Raw genomic sequence first — 26603 nt, 5'->3', positions numbered from 1 at the left:
TTGGCACGGGATACTGTTGCATGCAAAATCACGTACGCTTCAACGGTGTTCCACGCCACGGTTATAAAGAATAAAGTTGACTGCATGTTTACAGTTGGCTTGGTGATCTCAGGTCTACCGATCATATCAAAGCAAACGCGGGGCATTCATGCGCCGTGTACATATGTACATTATAGTCTCTTTTCCAGTGTCGCTGTTCGTCCTCGGAATGCGCAATACAAATATTGCAGCTTCACACATGCTGAGTTCCCCTATCAATAGATTCCACCCCTTCAGCCAAGTCCTTGCAGCTCAACACATACCCCCAGCCCCTTCGCAGTTATACTCGGTGCACCTCTTGGCAAAATCGGGACTCGTAGTCGCGCAAGCGTCACTGAGCATCAAGCAATCCCAGCCCTTGGTGTATGCGTCTCGAATGGTACCAGCGACACACTGATCCGTGTTCTCTCCAGCAAACAGTCAAGTTCTGATATCTCGCTTGCGAAGTGCATCTTCAATGCCCGTTCCTCCCTAGAACCCTGAAAGTCGGTTCTTATTGATGTGAATGTCTTGCGGCTCTGCGGTTTTCTTCAGGCTTGGATGGAACTCGGTGTTCCATTCCTCTGAACACACCCGTAGCACCAGTATCTCGAAGACCTAAACTATTTATGCTTATCAACCCCATTCTTCAAGACATTTCTAACCTCCAACTATACAAGTTTCACACATAGTTAGTTCCACAGGAGATATCTTACTATACACGACCAATTATGTGTACAGAGGTTGTTGATACCTGGGAGTGCACAGTATGCCGCAAAGACTTCAAGTCAAGGAAAGACTTCAAGATGTGCAGAGTTGGGAGAAAGCATACCAAATTCGGTGCTTGCGGGAAGTATAACATCCAGCATGGATACTGGAAGGACAAGTGCGGTGCTTGAGCAAAGAAGAAGTAAGGCAGCCCGGAAAGAGTTTGCTTAAGGACGGATTTAGAATTATAACGTGATAAATATTGATCTTTGTTGTTACGGTTGGCAAAGGATACACTGTGAATTGAAGGTTGGGTCGGGATAACATGAAGTAGACCGCGGGTCATCGCCTATCATTTGCCTGGGTGCTTGCGTAAAGTGCATAGATATTTCTTTTATACAGCCTCCCCTTAATGATATCAAAGTAAGTACGTCAAGGTCATGTACTCAGCTGATCAGAGAGCAAGCCACGGGGTATGACACCTGCTCATACTGACGGTATGGAACATTTGCACATGTATATTCACGCATGCACAATACGATTTCAAGGTATATAAGTTCTCGCCCTCAGCGTAGTATACCCCAGACTTTCCAAGAATACTCCCAACCAAATAAAGATAAATCGAGAAAACACACAGCAGACATCTACCATGTGCACCGAAGTCGTCAACAACTTTGAATGCCTCAAATGCGGCAAGGATCACAGAACGGAGAGAGATTACAAAATGTGTAGTAAGGGTCGCAGTAAGAACAAATGGGGTGCCTGTGGGAAGTCATCGGTGGAGCGACACAATATTCCGGAGACTTGCCCGGCTTGTGTCAAGAAGGCGAAGAAGAGAGGCTAGCCAGAGCACCATGCGTGTTGTTGAAGGTGCATATTGAGCTTGTCGAAGGAGAGAATTTCCCCAGGCTAGACAATGGTTGTTAATTGACAAATAAAACTTTTCTATATATGCGATGTGATTAGTTTGTACATGAATTATCTATATCGCAAGCACGCAGCTAACAAGTAGACGTAATCCCAGCTGCAACCGAGACGTCTGATCCGCAGTCTTTTTTCGTGTATGTTCCATGCCGCATGGAAAACTATCTTTCCCTTCGGTAATCTGTAAGATCTTCCCCATCAATAAACATTGTGGCAGAGCCTCCTCATACTATTGGTGTCTTCTCTCCTCGTCAAGAAGTGGTCTTGGTTCAGCAGGAGCTTTCTTTTGAAGGCTGACCCAGATAGCTGAACCAATGATGAGAGCACTGCCGATGAAGCTCGTGATTGGAGGAGTAGTTCCCCAGACGATTCGCTCGATGATCAGCGCGAAGACCATTTGAACGTACTGTCACTAAGTTAGTACTCGTCGCGAATGTGTTGGCAAGCAGGAACTTACGATAAGATTGGTGGCTCGACCAGCCTTTTCCCGCTGAAGACCTTCTGTGAGGAGAAGCTGGAGCAGAAAGCCCGAGATACCAATCGAGAGAAGTAGACACCTAATTATATGAGCAGTGGGCTAAGGTTACGGGCGAAATTACATACCATTCAGCGATAGTCTTCGGAATCTCAAACTGAAGATCAGGGTGAATCATGATGATGAGGAATGAGCTCACGGTCGCAAGCACAGCGAAGTAGTTAACACTGACGAGTGAATGAGCCCGCTTACCGATCACGCGGATAGTCGCATACGCCGTGGCTGCTGCAAAGGAACCGAAGATCGCGCAAAGAATAGCAATGGTGCGTTCTTGTGGTGTAGCCTTTACCGGTGGTAAGATACCACCGTCAGCAGTGAAATCCGAGTCTACGGAACGGGATTCCAATTCCGATAATGTTCGCCAGCTTTCGGGGAAGAGGAAGGCTGGGCGGGCGACGAAGAGAACACCTGCGAAGGCGATAAAGCCTGCGGTTGCTTCTTTGACGGTGAATGGTTCCTAGATGCCGAGTTAGATGAAATTGTGTAGGAGCGTTGAGAAAAGACTTACGCGCAGCGCGACCCATGCAATGAAGGCAGTGAGGGTCGGGACAAGGAAAGTGATAACTGTCGCATCAGATATGTCAAGATACGACAGTGAGTCTAGACCAACACATTAGCAAAATCCTCTCCTCAAACCAGTCATGAAAAAATCCTCACAGTAAAGCCCAAAAAGCCCAGCTGATCCCGCAAAGCCTCTCAACACCAACAAACCCCTAACCTCCTTCGGCCCCAAAGGAAAATTCGGTACTTTTTTACACCACATATATACAGAGCCAATCAACGCAGTAGCCAGCATTCGGACGAATATGATCTGCAAAGCGTGAAACTTTGTTTCAAAACCCGTTTCAAGAAGCCGCGTTGTCATAGACATCTGAGTTTGTTAGTGAGACTGTTCCATCGGGTACGGGAGTGGCTTGCTTACGATTGAGGCGAATAATTGGGCGACTAGGACGTAGAATAGACCGATGTTTCGGGAGTAAAAGTTTTGTAACTTTTCTAAAATTGTTGACTCGGAGTCTGGGCTTGTTTCTGAGGATGTTTCTGAAGAGTCTTCCCTGTTGACAGCCGCTGGAGCCAACAGAGATGAAGCCTCTGAGTCTCCATGTTGATTGGCCTGTGTCTTGTTCTGAGATTGAGGCATTTTCAAAGGTGTGCTGTGAATAAAATAAGTCTACGGCCAGCGCAGTTAATGGTCCCCAGGCAATCAACTCAGGTTAAAATTCACAGCCCGTGTGATGGAAGCACAATAAGCTTAACGAAGAGAACTGAAGGATTTTCTCCAGTTGGTCCCGTGAGCCGGTGGCGCTGAGCCAACTAAATACTTAGCTGAGATTGGACAGTTACGGACTCCACGAAAGGAGGTTTTCCACCAATCGCGGCTATGATCGATAAGTGAAACCCGGGTCATTAATTCTTCCGTTGTCTTGGCTGTCCTTAATCTCTGTTGGGAAAAGTTCCACCTGCCACTTTTTTTATATTGGTATAATATTAAAGAATGCTTAAATTTCTTAATTAACATCGATATTTTGCTGACCTTAACCATCAATGCATCCTTGGACATCAGGAGCTTGGTTAGACAGGAGCTCTGTAATTAGTAAATCGATAGGAAAAGACTATTTAAGAAACATGAAACCCAAAATGTAAAATCACTAGACAAACAGTTGTACCCTAATTGCAAAGCATAAACATTGCAACACCAGCAAAACTCAACATTAGTGACAACGAGGCTCTCTCAATAGCGCCGCTATTATCATTCGAACCTCCACTCCCTGCAGTAGCTGTTACCGTAGTAGTACTCTCCTCCCCAGTTCCAGCCGGGACCTGAAGCTCATCCGTCGGCCGATCCTGCGCTGACGCTCCCTCCTCAGAACTTGTTGTTTCAGCCGGCGTAAATGACAAGACGCACTCGGCATCAAGAGCAAGAGTATCGCCGACATCGTTGGTGACTTCCATTTCAGGGCAGGAGAACGTCGCATCTTCGCCTTGGACCGTGATGGTCTTTGTGCCAGTTTCAGTCTCGGTCTCGGTCTCCCATTCGGTTCTTGTAACAGTTGTATAGGGTGTGCAGGAAGCTTGTCTTGCCATGAGACCGTGTCCTCTGTTGACGTGGGCAGGTGCTGTTGCGGCGTCACGGCGAAGACGAGCAGCGGCATTGTCAGTGGTGGTAGCTTCAGGAGGCTCGTAGTGCAGAGTACATCCCTCATCAAGCTCAAGTGTTGCACCTTCATCGTTGGTAGCTGTCATGGGCACACATGTAAACTCGGGAGCGTTGCCAGTGTCAGGCTCGATGTCGGTTGTAACGCGGACCGTCTTCATCTTAGTCGTGGTGACTGTGTCCGTCGACTTGATGGTCTTAGTGGCAGCAGGGCATAGCTTGCAGTAGCCATCGGAGGCACAGTAACCATTCGATCGACAGCACTCTTTGTCGCAGCATGTAGTGCCCTTCAAGCATGATCCATTCTCGCAGCACTTTTGAGTCGAGGGGTTGGCACAAGATCCAGTTGAACAACACTCACTGGACTTTGGACAGGCCCAAACAGTTCCAGGTCCGGTACAACAAGTGGTCGTTCGTGGGTTATAACACTTGCTATTACCACATCGCTTCTGGCCGGATGGACAACACCCTCCACCTGGCATGCAGTCATATCCCTTAGGGCAGTTCCTACCGATACCTCCGCAACAAACCGAGGTGTTCGGGTTATAGCATCCAGAAGAGCCGCACTTGGTCTCACCGCTGCTGCAGCAACCTCCACTGACACAGGTCTGACCTTTGAGACAAGCTGTGCCGCTACTGCAACAAATCTGTGATGATGGATCGTAACATCGGCCTGCGCCGCATTGTTTGGCATTACCTCGACAGCACCCGCTGGAGACGCAGGTGCTACCTTCAGGACAGCATCCGAGACCGCTTGAGCATGGATCTAAGATCTTATCAGCGACGGCGTATTACGAGATTTCGGGTGTTGACATACAGTATCCTGCGTCGACACACTGCCGTTGTCTGGGCTGTAAACCAAAGGCTTGTGGTTCTGGGATTCCTCCGATCCACTCAGTGAATTCAGAGATGGAGTCGGGGAGTACGATGTCTTTCAGTTTGGCATCGGCCAGTGACACCATGTCAGGTAACTTGTTCAGCTGGAAGGTGTCGTGGAAGAGCTGACTGCCACTCGCCGCACCTTTGCCTACCCAAAGGCCTAGGGATGCAATCTGATAGAACCGCATGTTGGGCAGAACGCCGGATTCAAACTTGAAGAAAAGAATAAACGTCAGTCATGCCTGAAAGGCCCTCCCGACAGCGAGGCTGGGCCGTGGCACTCAAGAGTCATTTATAACACGCCGCCAACGCATTACCCCTCTTCTGTATCGGGTTTTGTGGTGTCATGATCTTCTAGCTGGCGAGGATCTCCCCTGACCGTCAACCTTGCCAAGAGCAATCAGGCTGAGAAATGAAAAGAGTGCAGCCTTTATCTCGCTGTGCTATGCCGAAAATGAATAGAGGCTGGGACGGACAATTAACCTTAAGTGACTGGAATGTCCGGGCGTGCATTAGTCGTTGTGAATAGCGCTTTGTGGCGTCCATAGCCTGCAGCTTGGTGATGATCAGGCAGAATACTCATCATGCCACCAAGGCCTTGTCCCATTCTTTCAAGTTATTTACTGTTTAACCTTAAACTTATGTCTATTACGATGATCAAGCAGCAGAAGGCCAAGTTTTGCTCCGCATTCTCGAGTCATTTCGCTGATTGTTTGATGATCGCTGGTGCTGATCCTCAGCCGCACGATGCACGAGCCCCAACAGGTTAAGGCACTGAACAGGGGATCGTGTCAAGGCTGAAGGTTTGGGTTATAGTGCTTACGCCCGATTACAGTTGTTGGTCGGATTAACGGTCCGCAGGATCAGCAATTCGTCCAATTATTACTAACAGTACCCCGTGATCGAGTTGATGTGTGCACTAGGCTGGTAATGAGAGAAGGATTTTCCACCTCTAAGACAACGAAATACAGTAAATGTGCAGGAGAAAATGGAGGAGATATTTATCAGATGCTGCATCAGGGCATTTTCGGATATCGGTGATGCGAGCTGGGATAAGAACTTGGCACAGGACCCTGGTAATTGAAGACCGTTGGAAGTGATGTATCACAAGCACCAGTGACATGTTTCTCGACGTGCATGGTAATCATGTCGATCGAGAGACAGGGGCCCAGGAAATCGCGCAATGGATTCCGCATCTGGCCTCCGAGGCAAGTGAGCATATGTGAGCCAATGATAAATGTGCCTCTTTTCCTCTACTGTCCCTTATTTATTATGCCACGGCTGGGCACAATGATGATGACACGCGGCGTTGTCACATAGATAGCTAGTATGGTTTATGGTCTTACTGCACCTAGACATTTGCCTCGAAGGATGTCATCGCATAGAGCGCCGCCATGGCGTATGGCACCAATCGTGTATATAAGTATTTCTTCCGATGATGCCTTGTAGTCTAGGTACAATTAGCGGCTAGGCTGCCGGCAGTGGCAGCGGCATTAGTGGAGGCGTCAATCGAGCCAACGTCAAGCCATAAATCAGTCGGGACGGGAGGTATTAGTTCAAGGCGGATGGGGTATACAGGAGCATCAGACACACTTGTAGTATACGGGGCTGCGCCCAGGGGGACTATAACTGACCCTACAAACAGCGCTAAACGTTAAATCAGTTGGCAGTACTCCAATTCCGGTAAGAATACCACTTTCACCGGCGATTAAAGAATGTTAAAAAATGCGAAAGAATTATCTTCGGCCGCTGGAAAGCCTTAGTAACAAGCAATATTATTTTGACTGATGTCTTATTCCTGGAAAAAGTCTTCGTACAAGTGGACAGAACTTATCCCCCAAGAAGGCCGTCAACCTTGTAGACAGCATCAACCGCTCCCCGCTACTTAGGATGACCAGGGAGAGTTGAACATGTAGCATCGATTAAGAAAATAGCATTGATTCTAAAAAGCAAAATGTCACAATGGACCAAACAGTACCATCTTGTGAAATGTGAACGCCACGAATGTGAAGACGCTGAAGGTCAATAAGGCAGATGGCGATTGTGTACGAGAGCATTGTTCTTGACGAGATAAGATAGCCAGGGCCCGATAAGGTAGAAATCAGTGAGAGTCGTGCACCATCGTTGCTGAATTTAGGCGTAGCCCACAGACATACACTCTGGAGGTCTATGTGCTGCTTGTACTTTTAATGCTGCTAGAAGCTTAAGTGCTGTTGAGCCTTTGCTTGTATTACCAAGAGGTTATTCGCCACTCTTCTATCTACGTACCCTCTAACTTAATCCTGAAGACGGCAAGTTCAAGGTGGATTGAACTTTGCCCATCCAATAGTAGAAGCAGGATTTCTTACATGCTCGGCTCTTGGGTAGCTAGGACCATAATCTCGTGTTAGTGGGGACGGGAATCGTATCAACTGTAGATCAGATAGCAGCGTGCCCGAAAGTGGTCGGTTCATCGGCAACGCCAGATTTCCGGCCAAAACAAATTCAGCTAAGATGAACGTGGGCAGGTCTATTTCAGCATGATTATGATGTCGAATACGAGGCTTGGCATAAACCATTGCTTCTTTGGGATTGCACTTAAACAATATGGGGATGGCTAAGGATTGGCGCGGATTCTTTTTTCTGCGCTAGAACCCTTATGATATCATTAATTCACGGCTGTTGATCACAGAACTCTAATTATACGAGAGGTTGGGCAGAGTGGGCAGCTGAGTGACGGATCCTCGGGTCAAAGATAAACGAGAGGGAGGTATAAAATGCAATTGAATACCTTCAGACCGGGCCAACTCCATCATCCTCATCAGCACCAGCCTCTCTACTTCTCAGACAAACATTCAACTTTCCCATTCCCCAAGACTATATCCACTGCATCAGTCTTACACGCCCAGAGTTCAACATGAACAAGCTTATCATCGCTCTGGCCGTGGCTTCCGCAGTCTCTGCTGCCCCTCTATCCCGCCGCGATGAGTGCCAGGATGCCTATAAATCTTGCATTGCCGCGGGAACCCCAGAGGTTGCATGCTCATGCACTCTAACTGCCTGCGTGGGCGAAGATAATGCTCGCAACCGCGAGTATTGCGCTTCTGCTACAGCATCGCTTGCCCAGCCAACCAAAACCGAGATTCCCGGCGGATGCAATCCTGCCCATCCCGGCTCGTGCCCTTCATCGTACTTTACCAACAAGTACACTGCCCCAGCCGAGACCTTCACTTCCATTCCAGGCATTCCTGGTGGTTGTAACCCTGCTCATCCCGGTTCCTGCCCTTCTTCATACTTTACCAAGACCTACACTGCTCCGGCTGAGACTTTCACCTCCATTCCTGGTATTCCTGGAGGATGCAACCCTGCTCACCCCGGATCTTGCCCATCAAGCTATTTTACCTACCCCGTGGGCTCCAAGACTGCGGTGCAACCCGCTCCCGTGCCCGCCCCTACCGGCGACTGCACTGAGGGTACCACCTACCCCAGCCCTGAGCCCGTTGATGGCAAGACTTGGACCATTAAGGATCTTACTCGCTACTGCGGCGAGGATAACGAAGGCTGTGATTATAACTTCGAGATCGCACCTGGTGCAGATGGAAAGACCGAGCGGTGTACTATCATCCGTATGCCCGGTAAAGATGCTGCCACCGAGAGCTGGTCTAACGAGCCCTGCACTGATGGCTCTGAATTTACTGTCTCTTGGGGCTATGTAACTGAACCTGCCCCTGCTTTTGCTGTTATCACAGTTGTCAAGGGTAAGGAACTTGCCTGGTTTGGTGTTCCTGACGTCAACGGCCAGAAGGTCACAACTACCCCATCCAATCCTTTTGGCTCTGGACAGTTCGGTGACCTTGGTCCCGAACAGGTTTACACTTACTAAAGAGTTTTACATGCGAGGACGAGGAAGGATATGCGAAATACGGTTCATGACTCAATTAATGTAATCAACCCACTCATTTAGTAATGTTACGATCAATATGTAGATTTCATTCTTGCAACTAGAAACATCAATAGAGATACATCAAGATTCATAAGCTCTTATCTTTCACTAAAATAGCCCAGCTAGGTGATCTCCCCCATCACTTCTTCTTGTTTTCCGAGTACAAGAACCCGCTTAATGTTTGACATTAATTGTATGGCCATAGTACGACACACCGCTGGTTTTATCATTGGTTGAAGGTATCTAGTATCGTGGTTGGTGAGCTCAATGGTCCAAATAAGTCCTTTCTTGAACCAAATGTTGCGACCTCCTGGGGGACATGGAGTATTTGTGTTGGCCAACAGCTGCTCTACAGCAGATTCTATTACTGTCTTTATAGAAAGACATCACTGTGAACGAAAAGATACCAGGTCTGCTAGGCCTTGGAAACATGGCTCTGATAGGTATAATAATAGTTGTGAAACTACGGCCCTACTATTGACGGTCAAGCGGTCGAAGAGAGCTTGAAATAGAAGAGATATGGCGGTTTGAGATTGCTCGACCATTCAGTGTAATTAGCAAGGTCCGTGAAGAAGTAGGATCTGACCTAGTTGGGCCTGGGCAGGCCGAAGGATTGCTGCAATAAATAGCTAAGTAACGTTTTAGAGGATTTCGTAGGAGTAATCTGATAAACAAAATTAAAAAAGCGGCGACCTTTAATATGATTCTCAAAAGAAGGCCTACATTTGAACTCTGGTTATTATGCTCACTGGAGGCTTGGTCTCTAGTGCTGATCCGGCTTCACATGTCCAACACATTGCTTTTCTAACAATCAAAGCGTCGGAGCAATTTCCCCGCAAATCCCTTCGACTCGACTAACCCTTCCAACTCTAGATGGAATATGCGCACGGAGCTATGTAGACCTGGGACTTTCGGCATTTGAAGACGGGCAGTTCTGTGGAAAGCGGGGAGAGTTTTGACTACCATGTCATAAGAAGACGGGATAATACGACGCTGTAAGCTCATTAACCAACCATATTCTGCGTACTTGTGTTTAGGCTCAATCGGAAGGGCAAGCAGCCGCTCGGAGATAGTATTACCTATATCTTTGTCAAGCATGTAAGTGGTCAAGAAAGGAAAGTTACTGGCTAGTTGGTGCGTAGGTTTGTCCGCTTGATGTCGCATGGCATAGATTTTGGATATTCGCAATGGACCATAACGCAGCAACTTTTGACATCAATGCGAATATTTAAACCTCAGACTATCCTTTATAAAGTTTCCTTTGATCTCAGTTCTTCAGAAATAATACAGGTCTTGTTTCCAGGTGCTGCTTCTAGTAACGATCACGCAAGTCAATTGAACGCCGATTCTGAGCAACCTAGCCTTGCATAATGCAGCCCAACTATCAAGTGGCTCCCGACGTATACCTTTGATGACCGAGATCGCTGTTTTGTACTTTACTAACTATGTCTAGGGGACGCGGATGTGGCTTCTCCATATCGGCAATCTCGTGGTAGATGAAGCCGTTTTTCTCCCCTTTGTCAGTCCTCCATTTCCAAGGTCACAGACCATCACCCAGATGACATGAGCAGGGGAACGTATGTACCGCCAGCCATCCAATTTCAGAGAGCAAGAGAAGGGATTTAGTCATGATCTCTGTCCTTATCGAACACCCCGAAGACGGCTTCTTCCTTTACGAAACAGGTGCAGGCAAGGATTACCCAGAGGTATGGGGGCCTCAGCTCGCCGACATCTTTGCTCGGGGAGAGCATAACGAAGACTTGGAGCTCGACGCAGCTATTAAGAAGACTGGCCATGACATCAAGGACGTCAAAGGTGTCATTATTGGACACTTGCACTTGGATCATGCAGGTGGTCTCGAATACTTCAGAGGTACTGATGTGCCTATTTATGATCATGAGATAGAGCTCAAAAATGCTTTTTACAGCGTTGCTAGCAAGGTAGATATTGGTATGTTCACCATTGAACATTCATCACATCAAACTAACCAGTTTTCGCAGGAGTTTACTTACCAACCTATCTCAAATTTGACCTGAACTGGACGCCCCTCTACGGCGACAGTATCCTCATCGCACGCGGTATCACAGTGCATTTATGCCCCGGGCATAGTCCGGGACTCTGCATCATGCAGGTCAACTTGAAAGAAAGCGGTACCTGGATCCTTACCTCAGATCTGTACATCGTGCAGGAGAATTATGATAATCTCAGCACGCAGGGTTGGTTGACGAGAGATCATGCTGCTTGGTCTCAGTCTAATCAGCTGGTGCACATGTTGCAAAAGGCGACGGGGGCGAAAGTCATTCTTGGACATGATCGAAATGTTTTGATGCGTCACAAGCTTGCTCCGGAGTACTACGAGTAAATAGTGGTTATCTTTGGTGGCGGATAATGACGTTTTTAGGCGCTGGAAGATGAGAAAGCTTCTTCATTCTTTGGTGGTTGTAACGCTCAGTATCAGTCGATCGTATTTAGCATTCCTTTGACTTCTCGAAAGCCATGAGGCCTTGACTTGTACATATATGATATGCCAAGTGCATCTACTCCGGTCGCATTTCTCTACGAGACCTCAGACTCGGTGGTTGCAGCGTGGTCAAGTGCTTGTTATTAAGACTAGCAGTTTATGTATGCCGATTATTATTACTTCTATCCTGTGTACAGCGAATCTAAAAGGTAAAATACTTGGAGATACCAGTGCTTAACATGTATAGCCCAGACATCTCCCAGGTTCATCAGCGACCTCAAGCAGCCTGACAATCATGGCACTCATAACAATCCAGATCGCTCCACCAGAAGGAATACGGGACATTGAGATCAATACCCTCAGTACCAAGTTTATAAGTCGACAAAGCACACTGATTGCCCCACCCGCTGGTCGTATCGAGACCGAAAGCCTCGCAGTATCCCTCCTCGCGACATAGAAGGGCACAGTCCTCCATGGTGTTTTGACGTCTGTTGCTTTGAACAGTGCGTCCCCACCAGCCGCCCTTCTTGACACCAAAGGCGTTGCAGGTCCGCTGGACAGGAGGCTCGATGTCACCGTCGCTCTGGGGCCAGTGGTCCATGATGCCGGGGAGGGAAACGGATTGAGTAGGGAGGCTATCGAGAGGTTGACAGAATCCGGGGGCAGTGATGCCAGTGGGGCAGGTCATGACGGTAGCTGTAGAGCTGGCAGACTCTGTGGTGGTGGTTGGGGGCTGCTGGACGGCGGCTGAAGAAGAAGTAGACTCAGCGGCTTGAGTGGTTCTTGTGTTGAAGGTGGTAGGTGTATCCGCGACAGCCTTGGTAGGAGCCTGACATGTCATCTCGGGGAGAACAACATTATCATTGGTAAGAAGACCATATGTTGAGAAACCCATGTTCTGTCCGCAAGCCCAGCAGCCAATATCAGAGAAGTAATCGCTACCTCCCTCATCGGTGATCTCATCGGTAGTACCAGCATACAATTTACAGTTCCTCTGTGACAGGAGAGAAGTGTAAGAGTAAGATTGACAATCAGCGTACATGGCGCACATGTCTCTGCACTGATCTCCGCCGCCGCAAGGCTGGACAGTAAGAGTCGCGAATTCCTGAGCACAAGACTTGAGCGTTCCCTTACGACGGACACAGCCCTTGTTAGGAGTGCTGCCCATCTTGTTGATACAGATACTATCCTCGGGGAAACTAGGGCAGGGCTTGGAAATGATGCAGCTGCGGTCATAAGAGGTGAACTGGGTACCTGTGTTACCAACGGGAACGTCGCTCAAGACAGAGGCGATGAGACGACATTCGTTGGCACAGTTGTTGCCATAGCTCCACTCGAAAGACTTGCAGTTCTCATCAGCGAGACAGAGAGCAGCGCAGTCTTCCTTCTGGTAGTTGCTGCTTGTGAAGCGGCTGTAGGCTCCGGCGCTGTTGTAAGGCTGCATACCGCATCCGCGACCGGCGATGGAGGATGTGCCAACGTTGGCGCAGACGCGGCTCACGGGGCCATCGGGCTTGATGGTCGAGGATTGGCGAGGGGAAGAGCTGCCGCTTGATGTAGAGGCGCTTGTAGCAGCTGATTCAGTGCTGGTCTGCTTTTCTGTGTCGGATGTAGTAGTCCGGGCACCTGGAGTTTGAGCGCCGGGAGTCTGAGGGCCAGGCTGAGTAGTAGCTTGGGTGTTGCCTGCAGCGGAGGTTTGGCTGTCAACCGGACCGGGAGTGTTATTGCCAGTAGGAACAGTGTGAGGGCTGCCAGTAACTGGTGCATGATTGCCTGTAGGCTGAGTGTTGGGACTTCCAGTACCGGGTGTAGCAGAGTTAGAAGACGCATCTGAGCTCTCAGCATGGGTTGGAATGATTGGAGGCACAGATGTAGTTCCAACCTTGCTAGAGGTGGTTATCTGAATAGCGGAAGATGAAGTGGTAGTGAAGATAGAGGCATCCGAATCACCAAGATCAAGAGGATGATCGTCAATGGTCGCAGGCGTAACCTGGTTAGACATGAAAAGAGAGTCAACATACACCTGAGCAGACCCTCCAACCAGACAGTTCATAGAGATGGACAGAGGTGCAGAGCGTTGAGCAGCAGTAACCTGCTCAAGAGCCATACCCCACTGCACACTAGTTCCAAAGCTGATGATCCAAGTCTGGAAGAAGGTCTGGCTACCAAGCGAAGCAGTCAATTGGCAGAAATTCAGCGACGGTGCAGTAACAACCAAGTAGAAGAAGCGGACGGTGTAAGGCCTAGTCAAGCTCAACTGATCGAGCGACTGCGCAACACCAGCAAAGCTTCCAAGATCACGCTTCCTGTCGCCACTAGCCTGCAGCGAAAGACAGCCTGAGTCTTTGCTTCCATCCCCCTTGTAACCTGGCCCAACGACGATGGTCGCATCACCATCGACAGTGAAGCCTGGTACGCCACCTTCAGGAGGAGCGACTGAGAAACCGCCACCGTCGACGACGCTCTTGATGACAACGGATCCGGCGGTCTCGGAAGCAGCTGCTGAAGTCGCGGTGTCGGAGAGTGTGAGGTCGGTTGTAGCGGAGCTAAGGTGAGAAGGGCGAGGCTTGCAGAGGCTTGCAGCAGCGAGATCAAGGCTGCCACTAAGGGCCAAAGCCGCGAGGGCTACGACGGAGCGCATCGTTAAAGAGCGTGTAGGAAAGATGAAAGAGTGGCTGTGAGGACGAACACTCACGAATAATACGGATACTCAAGAAAGGAAAAAGCAACAGGCAAATTTCTGGGAATCAGTCTTATTATGCCTAAACTAATTATCACATCGTCGGTTACACGGCAGATAAAGGTATTGCGCTTTGCCCCTGACTTGTGAGTGGACAAACAATAGTTGCGTATAGCTCCCAAATAGTTCCACTGTGTCGGATCTTAGGTCATTATTCAGCTCAGCCATGGAACCCATTGAAGGATAGTGGCCGATGGAAAAAAGGGTCTGAATCAGAGATTTATGCTTAATCAAGTGTAGCGTCAGGGACTGTGGCTGTCATTTTCCAACGCGTTTCCTCTTCTAGAGTACGAGATGAAGACATCACTTTACAACAACAAGCAGTGGTTACAGTACTATAATTTGCATAAATGGAGGTTCTTTGTAGATCTAGTTGCTAATATTTTGCCATTAGTTACACAATTCATGTTGATAAACATGAGGTGATGACATGCTTTTGAACTGGTGATATTGTATCTGATCCACTCGCGGAAATCTAGAACTTTAAAGTGCCGCGCTTGGTCAAATAGCGTCATCAATAACTCACCCATTCTGTCACTGGGCTGAACGAGACCCCTGAAAATAAGAGAAAGTCCCATGTTATCGGTAATGATATTTCTCAAGCGCATGGTCTCCGAGAAGCGCGTTTGGAACCAGTCGAACACATGAGCATCTGCCGAAAGCCTTGGGAGATAGCCCTACAATTTAAAGTTAGGGTTGTCTCTTGTAGGTTGTTCGTACCCTAGGGCTGAATAGATTTATAGTACTCTTGTAATGGACGGCGGCAGATTTACTTTTGTGCGCACTTCGCAAACTCTAACGTATGGAATGTGATACGTTGGACGTTTGCCATATGGCAGATACTTTGATAAAGGAGGACTGAACTGAAGCTTAACTTTCTAGGAGCTGTCGTTATCTGTCTGGCATCGTCAGCCATGGACTCAATCGGATCAGCGAGCCATAGGATGGCAGGCCCCCGCCGGTCCACGAAATTAATTCTTCAAGAAAAGAATATGTATATAAAGAAGACGAAAGATTACAAAATTAGTACAATGGTGCTAAGAAATACATAATTATTACACTTTTTCAATCCGACACAGACAGACCTACCATAAGGCCAGTCTAGGTATAAATATTCTTGTTCAGCACGAAGCCGAGAAAGAGAAAACCAAAACACGAACAACTATGCAACCCTGGAAAATGCCAACCTCAGATGTAGAGGTCATCAGCACAATCCAAGGAGTAAAATCTCTCGCCGATGGTATCGCAGTTCTCAACGCCTCCCAGAGAAACAGTCTCCCATTACTGTACATCGACATTGAGCAAAAGAGTCTCGGCGGAAATGGAGAACTCAACCTGTTGACGATCCTGCTGTGCTATGGGACAGATTTTCGCCGACGATTATACCTTGTTGATATCAACGTCCTCGCGAATCAGGCATTCTCCACGCGAGGATATTACGGCGCCAGTTTACGAAGCATCCTCAATTCTCCATCCTACCAGAAAGTCTTCTTTGGCGCGCGTCATTCCTCTCATATTTTATACGGCCAGTATGGTATAAAGTTGCAGAGTGTTCATGACCTACAACTCATGGAGAACGCTTGTCGGTCAAAGGTAGACAAGAGAGAGCATTTGCAAACGTTCGAACCGTTGATTCAGAAGTTACTCGTCCACGGCAAATCCCGAAGAAGATGGTTCGTAGACAAGTTCAACGGAGAGTGGCTGTACAGACACGGCCCTGGAGCACCGCATAGAGTCTTTCAAAAACGCCCGGTTGTCGCGTACATTCGACTATACTGCTGCAGAAATGTCCGATTCATGCCGGAGCTGTATTCGAAGATCTGTCGTACGACACCTCTGATTATGGATCTCGTGGCTCAAGAGTCGCAGAACCGAGTTGATGAGAGTCAGAAGGAGGAGTATAACCCTTTTGCTTCTGGGCGGTTGACAAATCCTTGGACTGCTGAGGAGAATAAGAAGCTTGATTGTTGGGCGGAGATGAATCCTGATTTTTTCGATTTGAGATTGGGCAATGGTGTTCTGTGATAAGAGTTGATGAGCAATTGGATTCATGAAGAGGGTCATGACGAGGGCTGCGAAGACTGTGGACAAGCTGGTGGGTAGTGCTATGACATTGGTTGTGCCAACGGAACCTGACACTTGAGAAGGCCGTTTGATGTCGTTTCTCGGCCACCTCGAGGGACGCATCATGAATGACCTCACAGGACTTAGAAAAGTGTCATAGAATTAATTGCAATATTCACTCACACCTCGGAACATCGATTCCTTATCTTTAGAAGAAGGTTCCAAATCCCTCAACTGATATCTAGCTTATTACACCCCTCCGTCTGTCAGATAGAAGGGATAGATAAGGGTAGCCTGGAAGCCAGCCCAGGTCTGTAATCATCTTCCCTAAAACAGGCGAAAGATACCATCCTAATATAGAATCACTGGTCTTTCTGCCACCACATTATATCCCATCCTCCCATACCATCCTCACCTTCCATACCAGGCTTCCATCGCCAAACGCCAATCTTCTTGAAGCCCAGCTTCTCGTACAGTCCAGATCCTGCTGGAGTTGCTGACAACTCAATTGGGACACCTTCCTCTGCTGCCTTATTCATCCCCCATTTTACCAATTCCCTCGCAACACCGCGGCCTTGGTATCTTGGATCGACAGCGATGTCCATAATACCATACATGGCGCAATCGCCTGGGTCGGTGCCGAAGTAGCGTTTTGAAGATGGCAGGCGACAAGTGCGGGCCATGGTTGCGGCGTTAGAAGCTGATGTAAGAGGGTCTAGCATATCTGTCATGTAGTCAACAGCTTCAAGGCCTCTGATATATGATTTGATTCCTGTCATGTGTGTTAGGGCTTTGGATTCAAGACGGCAGGGGCATAATTGAAGGCACCGAAGGGGACTTGCTTTGTAGGAGAGGCTCTTTTGTCTCTGGCTCTACTGCTTTCTCGTCGTCCTTCTCTTGATCTCGATACCAGATACACAATCCAATAAGCTCAGATTGTCCAGTCCAGCCATCATCCCCCTCTTCAAGTTCAGCAACGATAGTTGTTCCGGTTGGATCGTCCATCCCATGACGAACAATGCTCTCTTTTGTTTTCAAATACTTTTTGAGATACTTCTTTCGACCAGGAAACATGTATGCATCTTGTTCATCGTCGATGTATGCAGCTGCCATGATGGCCCCCGCGGCAGGGATGTCATCTCTTGTCGCGATTCGTATGCGCATTGTTTTGCTTGGGTTTGAAGAGAAGATCGGGATTCAAATAGCTATGCATATATAGCCCAGCTCATACGGGATTCTATCAGCCCACCCGAGTATCTGACTCATTTTTGTTCCATATCCAAGTATACACAGGCCCATAGTGTCATGATGTATAGTTACCCTCTTCTCTCATTGGACAGGGCGCTCTTGGTTGCCTGATGGAGACTAGCTCTTCAGCAGAGAGTTGGTAGTGGATCTCATTAATCAATGCAAATCAGCCCAAGCTCTGACATTGGAGGTTCCCGGCCCACAGACTATTTTTACGTCTGTGACAAGACGGAAAAGCTGCCCACGGCGAGTCGAATACTTCGTAGTCCTGACTCCAGAGGCCATCACTATAGTTTATATTGGAATAAATTCAACAATTCAGTCTACAGCTACAACATCTCTATGAAATCCTTGTCTATGCCGTCCCACCACTGCCATCTTTGTATACACCATGCATTCCTCGTCGAGGGCAAAGTCATCGGTCAAGACAACATCAGGATCGCACAGAAGGGTCAATCTGCCTCTTTCGATCTCTGATTTGATACAAGTGATGATCTGAGTCTCTTGAATAATAGTCTCCAGCAAAGGCCCGCAACTCCCGAATGGGCGAAAGCGTGGTAATACCACATCCAAAAGGTAGTTCACAACTCTAAGATCAGGTGCACATGTACATAATGTCCCAAATATCCACAAGGGGCCATTGCCGTATATGTCGTACTTGATGGAACTTTCTGGATCTAGGGCCTCTGTCACGGATAATGCATCGACAACCAGTGGATGCAAGGGTAGCAAAGGGTCGGGGAATTCGTCGTTGAGTAGATAGAGGTCAAGTACTTCTCGCGAGGATATGATCTTACCCGTGAGATAATTGAGATAATTCAACACATGTTCTTGTTGCAGAAAGGTCCAGGGGAGAATATGTTGTAAAGAGCTACCTCGGCAATCAATATTACCGTTCGATAGCGCCTTAGGAACGATCGGCTCTGCAATCTTTGGTAGCGCTTCTCGCCATACGCGAAGCTGTACTTCATTTTGATAAAGGCCGTCCAGGACTTGAGACTTGTGCATCTCTGTCAAGTGGTGGCCCTGTACTTCTGAAGCGTAAGGAAATCCGAATACCTTTGAGTACCATAGTCGCCAGTATTGAAGTGTGCAATGATCTTCGATCCCTTGCTTTTCTGAACATATCTGAAGGACTAGGCGGTTGCGCAGCGCGAACGCGTCCGTAAGAAGTGCTTGCAGATTCCCCGTTCCATCGAGAACTCGACTGGACAACTGTGAGATCTTCCTATGAGTTTCGCTGAACTTTTCCCTCTCAAGTGGCCTGAAAGGTAGTTGTCGAGTAAATTTCGTGTGGCGCAGTTTAGCCCAGCTTCGCAAGATCAATGGTCCCCATGGTAGACTGATGATATTCTCGAACCCCAAGCACACGATAGTGTCAGCGCCATCCAAGTGGGTAAAGTAAGATCCAGCGCTCCCAAAGTCCCACTCGAAGAGTGAAAGAAGGAGAACAGCAGTCAGGTACAGACCAACAGCGTCGCTACCCTCCAAGCTAGCATTGCTGAGCGTCTTGACGGCCGTAGCGTACAAAGAAATTGCCTGCTTCTTGTAAAAACTTACGGTGGTCATTTGAGGGTTACTTGATGGTGCTGAGTCTCCAGATGGGAATCCTTGGTTCGTGAGATGCAGCTGGTGGAGGTTGGCAGCGGCAAGGGACATAATAGCTGGTCTTAGAAAGGGATGCAACCACAGATCCCCAGTTACATCATCCACGAACGGCGCCAAGGACGTCGAAATGTCAGTGACAAAATGTCGTAAGAGTAAAGAATCTCGCCCATCTGAACCCAAGGGGAATGGTGACCGAAATTGCAGGTTTTCCGGCAACGCTGGTGATCCTATCGCAGCTTTGGGAATAAGAGCTCTCTTTGTCGTACGGTGAGAATCGATGCCCTTTGCTGCTGACTCGTGCTCTTTCGCATCATTTGTCCATCTCAACTTCACACCATAGCCTTCACACTTGAAGCCCAGCCGGACGCAGTTGGCACATTCTGGTCTAGCCTCATCGCACTAGAATGCTTAGCCTGGTCCAAATAGACAATTGCATGGTTATTGATACGATACCTTGCGGCGTCTGGTGCGGCACGTATAACAGCCGGTTCGGGTACGATGAATAGTGGTCTTTTTCGGTTTATCTGGAGGCATACCATGCATTTTCAAAGTTGCGGGAAAGCGTTTTCGGAACCTTTTCATGATCTGGACAATGCGGAAAATCTCACAAGGTATTATTGATAGCTGTTAGACCTCTTGAGTCATGTCGAATATGCGGTACTTGCAGGAAGGGCATCACACATGGCACCCTCTGCAAGGTTCCTCTCAACTAATGTGAAAAAGCTTGTCCACCCCGCCCGCCCTTGCTGCCTATTCGATCTATTTCATAGCTGTATTACATAACACAAGGCCCACCACCAACCGAGGTGTAATTACTGGACCTATAACAGCCCGTAATAGGAGCCGCAGAATTGGATATTTGTGAATATAGACATCTACCAGCGACAATAAAGCATTCCATCTTCTCGTTAAAAGGACCAGATCAATGGGGGGTACTCGGGAATTTCTACCCTTTTTCTAAGAGAAGTGAGGGAGGAATTGCATGTGGATCTTGTTCGGGAGGAGCCTTCTTACAAACTGCGAAAAACTGAGAAGAGTAAAGGTATAAAAGCAATATCTCAGCTATAAAAGGCTTTGCTGGTGGAACATTTCCCCAGACTGGATTCTCAACCCTCAGCGTCATATATATCCAATCAAATACGCTAGCCATCAAGTCCAGCGACAGACACTTGTTCATGGTACTTTGACGACCACTCTCCCGGTAATCTCCTGTCGTTTCAAAGCTCCAACTACATCGCTCACTTCTTCAAACTCAAGGACTTTAACCTCCGGGACTATAGTCCCATCAAGGGCACGCTGCAGGAGGTCTTTCATCTGTTCCTCTGTGCCAACGGCAACGCCAGTAACTGTAAGTGCTGCATATCGAGTCAGTAATCGGCTGCAGTCAGGAACCAAGATAATATCTTACATCTTGCAGAACATATTGTTGCAGAGAGGGGAATGTTAAAGTCATTCCTCGGCAGGCCAATCGTGACGATGATGCCCATATTTCGTACTAGATTCGGTGCTTGGATGAAGGCTTCTTGAGAGCCAGTCACCACCAAGACAGCTGAGGCTCCCTCTCCTGTTATCTCTTTGACCCTCTCCTCGACATTTTCGGTTAGAAAGTCGATGAAGTGCTCAGCACCACTGTCCAAGCTCAGCTTCCGTCTAGGCTCTCCAGTATCAACAGCAAGGACCCGCAGACCATTCAACCTGCTAGCAATTTGAACACCCAAATGTCCAAGCCCACCGCCAGATCCAGATATGACAACCCAATCACCCTTCTCAGCATATCCCTTCAGCTTCGACACAGCACCAGCCATTGTCAACCCAGCACAAAGCAAAGGCGCAGCAACTTCACCAGGAAGCTCATCCGGAATCTCAGTAACATATCTCGTATCAGCGATCATGTACTCCTGCAAAGTGCCGGGAACATGCTTTCCGGTATTGAGCTGTTTTGGGCAGTTGTTGGGATAGCCTCTCTTGCAAATGGTGCAGGTTCCGCAAGCGCTGTAGAGCCATTTCACACCGACTCGCTTGTTGAGCAGGCCTGCGTCGACACCTTTACCTAGTTTTACGACTGTTCCTACACCTTCATGACCGACTATGGGGTTATAGGGACCCCATCCTGATAATGCACGGATTTCTGAGCCGCTGGGTCGAGTTAGTTCATGGATCTCACAGCAATGGTTACGCTTACCAAAGACCAGTAAAATCTAGCTTTATAAGAATCTCGTTCTCACCAGGATTACCAACCGGGATATCCGATCGAATTACAATTCGGGCGTCATTTCCAGGGCTCTCGATCAAGGCTGCCTTCTGGATTGATGGGATAGTAGAGCTCATGGTGAAAATGACGTTGAGATGGTAGGTCCCGCCGGGCTTGAGCGGGTTTAAGTGGCACTGTAAATGCTGATCACAGGGGGGCGGGGCCTGGAGATTTAGTGGGCTTAGCAGCCGAACAAAAATGCCGTTCCGTGAAGCTTGCCGATACACCTGCCGAACCCGGATCAACATTTCTGCGCGGAATGGATACAGATCTGCAAATTGAAGAGTCAAGAAATACATCATGAACTTTTTGACGATAATCATATTTGATGATGATTATACCTCTGATGTTTTATTTGATACCATTCCTTTCAAGCAGTCCGTTCCTTGTGACTGTACCTTGAGCCTTCTGGCTGTCCTCAAGTATGTCCAGCGATGGGCTTGGCCTGATACAACTCCTCCAAATACTTGACCTCCTCGTCACTCAGCTTCTTCCCCCTAGCACCAATAGCCTGTTCAATCCTCTGAACACTGCTAAACCCAATAATTGGACTCGTAATACGCTGATTGATCCAAGCCAGCGCAACATGCGCCATAGGCCAATCATGCTTCTCCGCAATCTCAACAACCCTCCTGATAATTCTCTGATCTACCTCCGATAACTCCCCAGACCCTTCCTTCTCCTCCTTACTCCTCTCCGTAGCTCCAAACTGCGCAGGCGGTCGTGCAAGATGTCCCCTACAAAGCGGCGCCCACGGAATAATCCCAACGCCCGTGTCGTTGCAGAAACGGATCATCTCGCGTTCTTCCTCGCGGTACAGGAGGTTATAGTGATTCTGCATGCTGATGAATTTAGTCCAGCCGTTCTTCTCAGCGACGAATTGCATGCGTGCGAATTGTGTTGCCCACATGCTGCTTGCGCCGATGTAGCGCACTTTTCCGGACTGCACGAGATCGTGGAGTGCTTTCATGGTTTCTTCGAGGGGCGTGTCGTCGTCGAAGCGGTGGATCTGGAGAAGGTCGATGTAGTCGGTGTCGAGACGTGCGAGGGATGCGTTGACTTGGTTGAAGATTGCGGCGCGGGAGAGGCCATATTGGTTTTGGTAGTCTTTTGAGATGGCGAATTCGTCTTTGAAGTTGATGTGACGAGCGCCTCAGATGCGTCAGTATACGTGAGCGAGACTGAGTGAGATGGTGCTTACCTGGCTCTTCACCTACACCCCAGCGGCATTTACTAAGGATGACAACCTTGTGGCGGGGAATGTTGAACTTCTTTAACGCTTTGCCAACGATCTCCTCCGACGCGCCATTGCTGTAAGTATTCGCGGTATCCCAAGTGTTCAAACCGCGGTCATAAGCAGCTTTGAGAAGTTCCAAGGCCTAGAAAGCTATCAGCGACATGTCTCTGCTGCAAATTGGTGTCATACCTCATCCTCTCCAATGACCCAAGGAAGCACTCTCTTATCACCAAAGCTCATGCATCCAAACACAGGGACCGAAATGCGCAGACCTGATTTACCCAGGTTGCGATACTCGCATTTCGAAGCCTCGACGGATTGTTTGAGATGAGGGGGGAGTTCTTTTGCAGACATTTTGACGTGAAGAGTGAGAGAGAAAGGTTGGGATTAAGAGGGGAATAAGGGAATATTAATGATCTGAGATGAAGTGAGATAGAGCGCGATAGGCGGATAAATAGAGAGCAATGTCATCATTAGGTTGCGTGCTTTGGTACCCCGCTGCTGATGTTCGCTGATGCAGTGTTTTGATGAATTCAATTCGTCGTGATTGCAGATGTGCTTATCTTGTGCATGAAGCTATTCCCAGTCGGTACGCATCGCTTAGGCTATTCTCCCATTACAACACTGGTCAAAGTAATAATCATCCCTGATGTATGCCTCACAATTAACGTTGGCCGACATCAATTAATTATTCAGTGGATATTCTGCACAGAACTTCTTTACCACATGGAAACCCCAGCTGTGCAACGAATTAAAGACAAAGGATGACCGTCTCACCCCAAGATTGGTCCTCTCGCTTCAGCTAAGCCAATTATGCTTCCTATAGCTCCTTGGCTGCTTGGCCACCGGCGTGTCGACCCTCAAACCGCTTAGCTCACACTTGTAGCGTCTGCCAAACCCGTCCTGCCAGTCAAATCTTGCGGGGATTGATCACCATTCTGTGGGGAAGGCCGTCGGCAAATGCCATCGGATCCCGGGGGCAGGGAGCAGCTGACGTCTTGCTTTTCAATCCGAGGACTGCGAGTTGACAACTTTGATCCAACATTATCACGACCTTTGGCCCGATATCTTATCACCAGACCCTGTTTGTTACCTCGGTATTTTACTATTATTGGGAAACGCGAGGAAAAATGCAGTCCACCAAAACTATGAGGAAGCGAGTCTCGAGAGCTTGTAATTTATGTCGGGCGAGAAAAGTGCGGTGCATCATTGAGAATCCGGCTGGTCCTTGTGTCAATTGCAGACACAACGACAAGGTCTGCACATTCAAGCGCCGCCATGGAATAATGTACGTTACATCACCACTCCAACACTCATTTTCTAACTAACGAGACAGATCAACGACTCCTTCACTACGACCAAACGAACCCCCGACGCCCCGATCCATCGAAGAAGCAACAACCACGACATCCGAACCCCGAAACATCCTCCCCGCAACACAGAAGCCCTCACCACCATCAGCCCCTACAACAATCGCGCAAACATCACAAGAAGCATCGAATTTCGCGCAAAATGCCGCTGGATCGCCAACGCATCCCGATTACGCATTTCTCCAAGTCCCTGATACAAAAGACCTGCTCCCGCAAGATTTAGCATTCCTCGTTAGTCAAGGATGTTTTGTGGTGCCGCAGCGCGCGGCGCTGGATGATTTTCTGCGACAGTATTTTCTGCATGTTCATCCGATGCTTCCGATACTGAATGAGAAGGATTTTTGGCTTTCGTATAATTCGGTGGATAATGATGTGGAGTATGAGATGCCGATGCTGGTGCTGCAGGGAATATTGTTCATTTCTTCTGGGGTAAGAGGCTCAATTGAGAAGACGGAGATAATGCTGACGGGTATAGTTTGTTTCGTCGGAAACGATTAAAATGCTGGGCTTTGAGGACGTACATCAAGCCAAACTCGCATTCTATCGTCGATCAAAGGTACTTCCCTCGCCTTGAGTATACAACATCGCTAATCAGAGCAGCTTCTCTATGACTTCAGCGTCGAAAAGTCTTGCATCGCCATAGCCCAGGCCTCCCTCCTCCTCGCCCACACACACCTCATCCCCCGCTGCATAGCAGGCAACAAGCCCCTCGGCTCAATCTGGCTCGGCATCGCCATATCCTACGCCCGCGTCGCCAAAGCCCACTGTTACTCCTCCCTCCGGCCCAGCAAAGACACCGAAGTCGCCAAGGTCCAAAAACTGCGCAACACCCTCAAGCGCCTCTGGTGGTGCTGCATCATCTGCGACCGCCTCCTCCCCCTAACATCCCGCCAGAGCATAAAAATCACACCCTCAAACTTCAGCTTCTCATGCTCAAAGTTGGGAAGTGCGGATTTGTGCGATGAGCTGTATAATTCTGATGTGTACGACTCTACGACCAAGACTCTGCATGCCGAGTTGCTTTCGAGACTGGTGGATCTTTGTGTGGTGTTGACGGATGTTTTGACGGTTACGTCGGTGCTTTATAATAATCCGTCGTGGATGTTGTCGGGGAGGATGGAGGTTGGCAAGGATGCGAGTTTGTGTCAGATGGAGCTTTGTCGGTGGTATAGCTCATGGAGTGAGACCAAGACGACGTTGGATGAGAGGATGGCTGAGGAGGTTTCTCCGGCGTCGTCGATTATCTTGTTCAAGAATCTCATTGAGATGTACTACCAGTGAGTTTGTCATGCGAAGATGAGGACTGCAAAAGCTAATTTGAACAGCTCAGCGAGACTCTCAGTCTGCCATTACAACATTCTTCGATCAAGTTTATTACCGCCCTCTCAATCCGATACGCAACTTCGACGACAAAGTGAGGATCTTCAAGGTTCAGCATCACGCGTCACAGAATGTCTTCTCGAATTCGACCGCCTAGGGCTATCACGCTGGCTCCCAATGACTGCGTAAGTCATTCTTCAAATAACCTCAACTCATCACTAACAGTTTGCAGCATCGGATGCACAGCATTCCCACTAGCACTTCAAATGATCGATGTCGAACTCCTCCGTCCCAAGAAACCTGCATCACCAGAAGAAGGCGTCAAACTCACCCAAAAGGAACAACACGTCGAGAATATTCTCAAGCAAATGAAGAGCTACAAAAAGAAATATTACATCACAGACTGGGTCATGCGGGCTATTCGACATGTCGTTGAGCTTGCCAGACAACGATCACCGGCACCCATGGCTTCTGAGGATGAATCTTCACCAAGTAGCTGTCTCGATATGCTCAAAACACGACCGAGTTACTACTTACGACTCGTCATGACGCTCGATATGAGTATCAGCAACGGCAGACTCCCAGACGAATGCGACTTTCCTCCATCGTTACGAAAAGCAGGTCGGGGCCTGGGCTCCAGATCTCAAGCAACCTCCATGCCAACCGTCGACGAACAATCAATGAAGCGTTTCTCCGCCATGAACAAACATCTCATCCCAGACAATCTAACAGACTTTGTGGATCAAAACAACATCATGACTTCAAGCCTGCAAACTCAAGATCTACGAAACATCGACCAAGAAGCGTTCTTCAACAATAAACAGCCCTTCCCCGCTGATTTAACAGCAGCGTTATGCGAAATTACGAATATTCCACCGCTGGATTTCAGCGATATGTCTTTGATGGATTCAACACATTTTAACGACTTTGGCGGCGTTCCTTTTTGGCCTTATGATTTATTGGGGTCTCCGCCTGATCAGGCTGTTGGACAAGTTGAGGAGGTTGGGATGAATGATATGTTTAACGGATTGATGGGGGATATGAATGATAAGAATTATGAAGGGAATGGTAAGGAGGGTGGAGCGAATGATATGGTTGTGGATTCTTTTTGAGCGAGGCATGTATTCATATTGGGACGGACTATAAAAGCGCTTGTTTTCTTT

General features: G+C 48.3%; 11 protein-coding genes across 11 annotated transcripts; 4 read left to right on the top strand and 7 right to left on the bottom strand.

Annotated features, from left to right (window-relative positions):
- Positions 1 to 1628: 1628 nt before the first annotated feature.
- On the bottom strand, positions 1629 to 3456 carry FOBCDRAFT_227066 (uncharacterized protein). The gene is made up of 6 exons (XM_031185548.3): positions 3108 to 3456; positions 2843 to 3056; positions 2694 to 2785; positions 2254 to 2642; positions 2108 to 2207; positions 1629 to 2056 (listed from the first exon to the last, which is right to left on the bottom strand). Exons 1-6 carry the CDS (start codon positions 3324 to 3326, stop codon positions 1880 to 1882), a joined length of 1191 nt encoding a protein of 396 aa, XP_031036683.1. The 5' UTR covers positions 3327 to 3456; the 3' UTR covers positions 1629 to 1879.
- A 236-nt stretch (positions 3457 to 3692) lies between these two features.
- FOBCDRAFT_321122 (uncharacterized protein) lies at positions 3693 to 5486 on the bottom strand. The gene is made up of 3 exons (XM_059612063.1): positions 5158 to 5486; positions 4702 to 5093; positions 3693 to 4645 (listed from the first exon to the last, which is right to left on the bottom strand). Exons 1-3 carry the CDS (start codon positions 5405 to 5407, stop codon positions 3854 to 3856), a joined length of 1434 nt encoding a protein of 477 aa, XP_059465228.1. The 5' UTR covers positions 5408 to 5486; the 3' UTR covers positions 3693 to 3853.
- A 2540-nt stretch (positions 5487 to 8026) lies between these two features.
- FOBCDRAFT_227063 (uncharacterized protein) lies at positions 8027 to 9217 on the top strand. The gene has a single exon (XM_031185551.3). It carries the CDS (start codon positions 8116 to 8118, stop codon positions 9079 to 9081), a length of 966 nt encoding a protein of 321 aa, XP_031036686.2. The 5' UTR covers positions 8027 to 8115; the 3' UTR covers positions 9082 to 9217.
- Positions 9218 to 10769: 1552 nt separating this feature from the next.
- On the top strand, positions 10770 to 11503 carry FOBCDRAFT_241348 (beta-lactamase-like protein; the record flags this gene model as incomplete). Its single annotated transcript, XM_054705208.1, has 2 exons — positions 10770 to 11091; positions 11142 to 11503. The coding sequence occupies 2 exons, from the start codon at positions 10770 to 10772 to the stop codon at positions 11501 to 11503; spliced, it is 684 nt and encodes a 227-aa protein (XP_054561183.1).
- Positions 11504 to 11879: 376 nt separating this feature from the next.
- FOBCDRAFT_241347 (uncharacterized protein) lies at positions 11880 to 14243 on the bottom strand (the record flags this gene model as incomplete). The annotated part of the gene is made up of 1 exon (XM_031185553.2): positions 11880 to 14243. The coding sequence occupies one exon, from the start codon at positions 14241 to 14243 to the stop codon at positions 11880 to 11882; it is 2364 nt and encodes a 787-aa protein (XP_031036688.2).
- Positions 14244 to 15506: 1263 nt separating this feature from the next.
- On the top strand, positions 15507 to 16367 carry FOBCDRAFT_203645 (uncharacterized protein; the record flags this gene model as incomplete). Its single annotated transcript, XM_031185554.3, has 1 exon — positions 15507 to 16367. The coding sequence occupies one exon, from the start codon at positions 15507 to 15509 to the stop codon at positions 16365 to 16367; it is 861 nt and encodes a 286-aa protein (XP_031036689.3).
- A 217-nt stretch (positions 16368 to 16584) lies between these two features.
- Positions 16585 to 17519, bottom strand: FOBCDRAFT_321120 (acyl-CoA N-acyltransferase; the record flags this gene model as incomplete). Its single annotated transcript, XM_054705207.2, has 2 exons — positions 16585 to 17159; positions 17245 to 17519. 2 exons carry the CDS (start codon positions 17517 to 17519, stop codon positions 16769 to 16771), a joined length of 666 nt encoding a protein of 221 aa, XP_054561182.1. The 3' UTR covers positions 16585 to 16768.
- A 414-nt stretch (positions 17520 to 17933) lies between these two features.
- Positions 17934 to 19985, bottom strand: FOBCDRAFT_227061 (uncharacterized protein). The gene is made up of 2 exons (XM_031185556.3): positions 19716 to 19985; positions 17934 to 19661 (listed from the first exon to the last, which is right to left on the bottom strand). Exons 1-2 carry the CDS (start codon positions 19842 to 19844, stop codon positions 17973 to 17975), a joined length of 1818 nt encoding a protein of 605 aa, XP_031036691.3. The 5' UTR covers positions 19845 to 19985; the 3' UTR covers positions 17934 to 17972.
- A 206-nt stretch (positions 19986 to 20191) lies between these two features.
- FOBCDRAFT_185775 (chaperonin 10-like protein) lies at positions 20192 to 21623 on the bottom strand. Its single transcript, XM_031185557.3, has 3 exons — positions 21445 to 21623; positions 20671 to 21398; positions 20192 to 20617 (listed from the first exon to the last, which is right to left on the bottom strand). Exons 1-3 carry the CDS (start codon positions 21588 to 21590, stop codon positions 20436 to 20438), a joined length of 1056 nt encoding a protein of 351 aa, XP_031036692.3. The 5' UTR covers positions 21591 to 21623; the 3' UTR covers positions 20192 to 20435.
- A 231-nt stretch (positions 21624 to 21854) lies between these two features.
- On the bottom strand, positions 21855 to 23074 carry FOBCDRAFT_227059 (NADP-dependent oxidoreductase domain-containing protein). The gene is made up of 3 exons (XM_059609729.1): positions 22940 to 23074; positions 22715 to 22892; positions 21855 to 22665 (listed from the first exon to the last, which is right to left on the bottom strand). Exons 1-3 carry the CDS (start codon positions 22988 to 22990, stop codon positions 21932 to 21934), a joined length of 963 nt encoding a protein of 320 aa, XP_059467413.1. The 5' UTR covers positions 22991 to 23074; the 3' UTR covers positions 21855 to 21931.
- A 724-nt stretch (positions 23075 to 23798) lies between these two features.
- On the top strand, positions 23799 to 26552 carry FOBCDRAFT_295391 (uncharacterized protein; the record flags this gene model as incomplete). The annotated part of the gene is made up of 6 exons (XM_031185559.3): positions 23799 to 24038; positions 24087 to 24549; positions 24596 to 24676; positions 24721 to 25397; positions 25446 to 25625; positions 25673 to 26552. Exons 1-6 carry the CDS (start codon positions 23881 to 23883, stop codon positions 26550 to 26552), a joined length of 2439 nt encoding a protein of 812 aa, XP_031036694.2. The 5' UTR covers positions 23799 to 23880.
- Positions 26553 to 26603: the final 51 nt, after the last annotated feature.

The sequence above is a fragment of the Fusarium oxysporum genome, chromosome VI, assembly GCF_013085055.1.
Source record: "Fusarium oxysporum Fo47 chromosome VI, complete sequence".
Lineage (NCBI taxonomy): Eukaryota > Fungi > Ascomycota > Sordariomycetes > Hypocreales > Nectriaceae > Fusarium > Fusarium oxysporum.
The sequence above is the reverse complement of the archived record's forward strand: the minus strand, read 5'-3'. Positions and strand labels throughout refer to the sequence as shown.